Source organism: Colletotrichum tamarilloi, assembly GCF_030869305.1.
Source record: "Colletotrichum tamarilloi strain Tom-12 chromosome Unknown Scaffold_345.1, whole genome shotgun sequence".
Lineage (NCBI taxonomy): Eukaryota > Fungi > Ascomycota > Sordariomycetes > Glomerellales > Glomerellaceae > Colletotrichum > Colletotrichum tamarilloi.
The window spans coordinates 1-5869 of record NW_026849728.1 but is presented as its reverse complement, the minus strand read 5'-3'; the positions used below and the strand labels follow the sequence as shown (position 1 = coordinate 5869).

The 5869-nt window shown below is 49.1% G+C and overlaps 2 protein-coding genes across 2 annotated transcripts; both read right to left on the bottom strand.

Moving 5' to 3' along the window:
• Positions 1-1168: 1168 nt before the first annotated feature.
• Positions 1169-3009, bottom strand: CTAM01_17100 (uncharacterized protein; the record flags this gene model as incomplete). The annotated part of the gene is made up of 6 exons (XM_060533091.1): positions 1169-1291; positions 1362-2150; positions 2224-2515; positions 2602-2672; positions 2741-2799; positions 2856-3009. 6 exons carry the CDS (start codon positions 3007-3009, stop codon positions 1169-1171), a joined length of 1488 nt encoding a protein of 495 aa, XP_060372332.1.
• Positions 3010-3397: 388 nt separating this feature from the next.
• On the bottom strand, positions 3398-5070 carry CTAM01_17099 (uncharacterized protein; the record flags this gene model as incomplete). The annotated part of the gene is made up of 3 exons (XM_060533090.1): positions 3398-4165; positions 4235-4503; positions 4596-5070. 3 exons carry the CDS (start codon positions 5068-5070, stop codon positions 3398-3400), a joined length of 1512 nt encoding a protein of 503 aa, XP_060372331.1.
• Positions 5071-5869: the final 799 nt, after the last annotated feature.

Genomic DNA, 5869 nt, shown 5'->3' with positions numbered 1-5869 from the left:
CCTAACCCTAACCCTAACCCTAACCCTAACCCTAACCCTAACCCTAACCCTAACCCTAACCCTAACCCTAACCCTAACCATTGAGGTGATGGGGAGGTGAGGAATTTATTAGCCCTGGTTGGGGCTGGTACAAGCCCTGTCCCATCTGAGGCAATAACCGAAATCTGAAATAAACTTCTCTATTCTCTATTCCCGACTCGCCGACTTCGGGATCTCGTAGCAAGGTGACTTGGTTACACGAGGTGGCGACACATAGTTGGAAACTCGAATGTGCTAGGTACTTGGTTGAATCCCTGCTCATCGCTGAACTAAAACCGTGGGCCACGAAACTGTTTTAGGCAAGTTTAGGAGCCAATCACACACGGCCTTCTTATCGTCTCAGCTCAAGTACTTCTCTTACTTACTGAGCGGCTAGATTCCTCGCTTCGTGCCATACTGTTATTTTTTGTGACCCTGATTCGGTAGTCAATGATATCTCGAGGCTGAGATGTAGCTACCATCGCCCTATTGAAATTTCGCTTGTCAATTTGGATGTGTCACTGATCTGAAGTGGGCGTAAAACGTTACCCGGCTGCGTCGGTTCTGTCCAACGGCTCATCTCGCAATCTGAATTCCCCGTCCGCCTGTTTCTCGCGATCTCTTCGTCATTTGAGCGATTTTTTAGCGGGTCTTCTGCCTTGAGCTTTTGTCGTCTTTAGCAGTCTCGCAAGACGCATTCAGTCGCGGTCGGCAAGGCTACGGAATCAGGGTGAAAAGAGCTTTGGAATAGGATTACAGAACTTATTGTATTTAAAGATGGGCTTCTCAACTCCAACCTAGTGCGTAATGCAAGTCTACAAGGGGCATTGACTCTCTTTCCTAAGCTCTTCCAGAGCCCTGAATACCCCCGCCTTCAGCCACAATCTTTTGGTATCTTACGTGCGATGCAATCCGAATGCGTCGTCCCCAGATGAGCAATGGGATGAAGAGCAAGCAAACAGAACTAGATATGCAGCCACAAATGATACAAATACTAGTGAGACTCATTGAGCTAAGCCATGGTACTATGGCAAAGGGTATTCCAATAGTCCCCGCGTTGCGGATGAACGTAATAAACACAAAGGAGTCCGCGGTAGCCTATGCCAGTCAGTTACTCTATAAATTCAACCCTGCTCCATGGCATCCTTCTTTACTTAGAGTGACTCACGGCTTTATAGGTGTCAATGATGATCGTGAAACTAACGTCCATCATGGAGCTCATGCCGAAAGCAAAACAAGCACCACCGATACTCGGATATATCCAGTGCATCCCCTGAGAGACTCTATGATTAGCTACTTTATTCACAATCCTTTTTTGATCACGCAATACGATTCATACTGACCAAATCTGCCGTAACACCAAATATTATCATTCCGGCGCCCATGATCAACGCAGGTAGCAGGAGTACGTAGAGTCTCATTTCAGGCTCAAAGATACCCCGGTTCTTACGCGCGAGCCTGACAACAACGTAGTCACCAAATATCCCGCCGTACAGACTGCCGATCATGTTGCCAACGAATGGGCCGATGAGCATGAGACCTACTCCAGCTGTGTTGAAGTTGTATGGTGGAGCAGCGAAAACGATGGAGTTTAAGCTTGTCAGCGCGACCAGAAATGCCACCGCATTGGCACATTGGATTGCTGAGAAGAGTACGTGCGGAAAGAGGGCCATCTTGAAAGGCGCAATGTAGCTGGAGACCAGTGGTTCGTCCGTTGTTGTGGACAAACGCATACGTTGACAGTACGTATTGGGCAGCGGGGTCGACTGCTCGGCTCGTTCGATGTCTTGAATGGGATGTGTCTCGAAAGGTTTAATATCGCTGGCAGAGTTTGCTGCGGCTGAGCCACACTTCGTTTCGTGTAGTTTATTCGCTATTTCCTCCAAATCTGGAGTTTCAGTGGTTGAGGATCCAACAGAGATGGGCACATACTTCGTCTCTTCGAAGAAAAACAAAAACAAGAGACACAAAAGCGTCAGGAAGATCCCGACAGTGTAGTAGGCCCATCGCCAACCCATCGAAGCTGCTTGGAGACCGGCGAGTGTGGGGGCGAGAAAATTCCCGATCATGACGGCGGTGATGTAAAAGCCGTTTGCTAGGCCTCGCTGATGAACGAAAAAGAGATCTGCAATCTGGCAAGAAAAATAGCGCGTTAGTGAACTTCAATAACCATTGGTGGTCAGTGAGGGCATATGTCAGTCATACCGTCATCTCGGCTATGGTCTCGTTTGTTGATCCAGCCAAGCCGTAGAGTAGGTTCGTGATATACATCTCGGGAACCGTACGCAATCGGCTGCTCCACCAGGATGTTGCAGCCATTATAGCGGTCGATAAGATATATGTGGATCGTCGACCGTACTTCTTTGTGAAGGGAATGATGCAAAGGCATCCGAGGGCGAGTCCGACGACATTGAAAGAAACACCTGCGTTGAGTTCGTCGTAGGTCATATCCAGCTCGACCGTCATTTGCTGCCAGAATATCATCTGCATAGTCATTCTAAAGGCCGAGTGTCATTGGAATAGTCGCTCAATCGATTGAAATGCCCCATTTCTTGGGGCATAGATGGGGGAGAGGGGTCTCACGCAGCGAAGACTGCCACAGTGACAGCAAGCACGAACATAGTGTTGACGCATTTTCGGGTTAGGTTCCAATTCTTGAACATAGTCAGTTTGTCAGTTGACAAAGTCGTAAACTAACAGAGAACAGCCGCAAACGACTTACCAAGGGGTCATTAGGGTCTGAGGTTGGGGTGGGAATTAGGACTAGAGTGGATTCTTCTTCTATGACAAACGATGTCAGTACAGCAAGTTGAGACAGCGGAAGGTCAAAAACTGACCTGACAAAAGTCTGGCACTGCCAGGAGGAAGGTACGTGTCTCCTTGGGGCCCATCCATGGTGCTGCTTGTTGACGAGTTTCTAACTGCTTGAGATTCTGGGTCGAGGTTATGCACGAGAGGGCCGTAGAATGAAACCTTCTCAACATGTGCCATGTTCGACAATCACAGTCCACGGCAATGCACCCTTTTGAATATCTCAGAACTCGGAGCCCAAGTATCCATTTTCCTCGTTAGAGCTTTAACTGGACGTCCACTTTTGGCTGCTGAATGATAAGCACTAACTCCACTCCAACTCGAATCTGGGGTATTAGCTAGCGACGACCCGCTTCCGAGAAGGGCGATAAAGAGCAGACACATCATTGGCTCTTAGACATACCCAAAGCGGTTTAACGTACCCGGCGAACCCTTGTCATTTTACCCTGGGGAGCGAGCTAAACAGAATTTCGATAATTACCGGATCGTGCCAGTGTAACTATGGGGCAGTCGAACCTTCCAATCCCATCTACTAATAATCCGTGTCTTGAGCCCAGGAGACGGTCGCTCAAAAAAGTGCAATCTCCACATTTCTCCGTCTGGCTTGCTCATCAATGTCGTAATCATCGTCGTCCACCTCCCAAGCCTCATCCAGCATGCGTGCAATATTATCTGCGTTCGCGGTTTTGCCGTAGGGTTGACAAATACCGCAAGCTCGGCGCAGCGACTCCATCCAGGAGGGCCGATGTCGCAAGATGGCAACTTCTAGCCGTGCCGCGACATATGGATATAGGAGCGAGTTAGATGTGAGCAAGTGGCTATACTCGGGTCGGTTCCGCGTGTCGCAGAGGGCATCAATGGCTGCCACAAGGCGACCGACGATGACCTCCGTGGATAGAGCTAGCGATGAAAGACATGGGTCTTTCCTCAGTCGCCGACCAGTGAGGATCCCCGCAAAGCGATAAGCTTCCCATAAATGGATTTGAGGTATTTCTCCAACCTCTCCTGGCCATGAAATGAAGGCACTTTCTGAAGCTTCAGTCTGAATAGACGAGAAGATATCGAGAAGTGACCTAGGCAAACTAGTAACTCCTTCAATCCCATCATCCTGCTCCGTATTGTTGGATCTCTTGCCCTGTCTCAATCTCTGCCACAGGCATAGTGTCGTGGTGGAACGGCCACGTACGAACGTCGGTATGTCCATCACTGCCATGAGTTCAAGGGGAAAGTGGGTCTCAGGATTGTCTAGGACTGCAGACGCGTGCAAACTCCCTCCTAGGCCATAGACGGTCATCATTAGTTCCAAATGAACCGACCACGGTGTGCCTTGGAAAAGCTGTGTTGGTTGAAGGGAATTGTTAGAATATGAACGACAATCAAATACAGGTCCTTCAGGGGTGCTCACATTAAGCGTGCAAATGAACAGCCCGGCGTACATCACTCCAACGTTGATGCTGCTGTCGTGATTCTCAAGCTGTTTACGGAATAAATGTAGCCCGCGAACGTAGTACTCCTCGAACAGTGATGAAGGATTGTCTGGGCTTGACACATAGAGATGGGTGGCTATGAGAATAGAGCAAAGGGCTTCCGAATCACTCGCAAGGCGGCGAAGGCTTGTTCGGAACCAGTCTTCTCGATGAGTTGAATATAGAAGAAAGATGGTGCTTTGATCAACTGACAAGTTTTGTTAGCCCAGAATTCTTTCAGCCCATGGAAAATATTCGTCCGCGGCCTTGAGTTGACAATTATTTGGATCGAAGACGTACATCTTTCGTAAAGATCTCGATCCTGCTCTGTCCAGCCCGCCCATGAAAATCCCTCTAGTGAGGATATGGGGGATTGCAGGGACGTCTGGAAGGCCTCGTTCAATGTACTGGGCATCTCAGGACCTGGAGAGCGAACCACTGGAAACGGCTTTGAGGGGACATTTGTGTTTCCTATGAAATTTCGTTCTGGTGGGATTGCCAATTCGAATGACGAAACTATTCCACTAGATGGCTTTCTGGACGTGCGCCTCATCGGCCTTGTCGTCTCTGTAGGCTCGATATGGAGCGTCTCTGACGGTTCCAGCGCTCCTGTATACCGGCGCCGTGAAGCGATGCCGGCATCCCAACGCAATACGACATTGTAGCCTGCACATTTGATACCCTGACCGAGACATTGCAGACACTCGGGTTTGGTCTCGTCGCACTTGCAATGGCGCCGTTTGCAAGTCAGGCACCCGCTACGGGATCGTGACATGTTTGCAGAGAGCTTGCTCTCAGGTTATCGATGTTGGGGTGGCTTTGCTGAAAGAAGGAGTCTTCGATGGGGAGGTGTCCAAAGGAGTTGAGTCAGTCGCTTGACGTCACAAGTCGGCTCGTGTACTGCGGTAAACCATGGGACTGCTTAGTAAGACGTCTTGTGGATGGCCGGTGATAGTGCGGCTTTCGTTGAGTTCCGGGTTCAGCTCCCCATGTGCAAAAGAAAGCAAGAGTTTTCAGTAGGTACGTGGGTGAAGCCGGGACGCTTTATGAGTCAAAAAGTCAACCTCGAGTTGACCGTTGTGTACAGAGCCTGCAATCCTCGACAAGTTGTGAATTTGAAGCGAAATAAGCTGCCGCAAATAGTTGGGTACGAAGAAAGTCTGTAGACAGGTTTGAATACTGCCGTCTCAACCCTTCCGCAAGCTGATTCCGAGCACCTCGCATAGTGCAAGACAAATGTCGTCTCATTCGTTCTGGAGCATCGTTTAGATGAATTCATCACGCAAATGTGATTCCTCGTGTGACTGCTCCACTATGTTGGTGTCCAGCTCTTAGCTTTTTTATGATTTCCTATGAAACGTCAACGATAAGTCAACATACCCACTTCCTGGCACCCCCCTGTTTCTGGCACCCACAAAAACGCGAAAATCCACCACAACCCAATGCCCACCCCCAACCTCCTTTTATCACAACATTTTCAATTCGCGTCCAAATGGGCTCATCTTTTGCACATGTCTTCTTCTATATATAATGCCTCAATATACCGAAGATCAGCTTCGTCAGGCTCTCGAGGA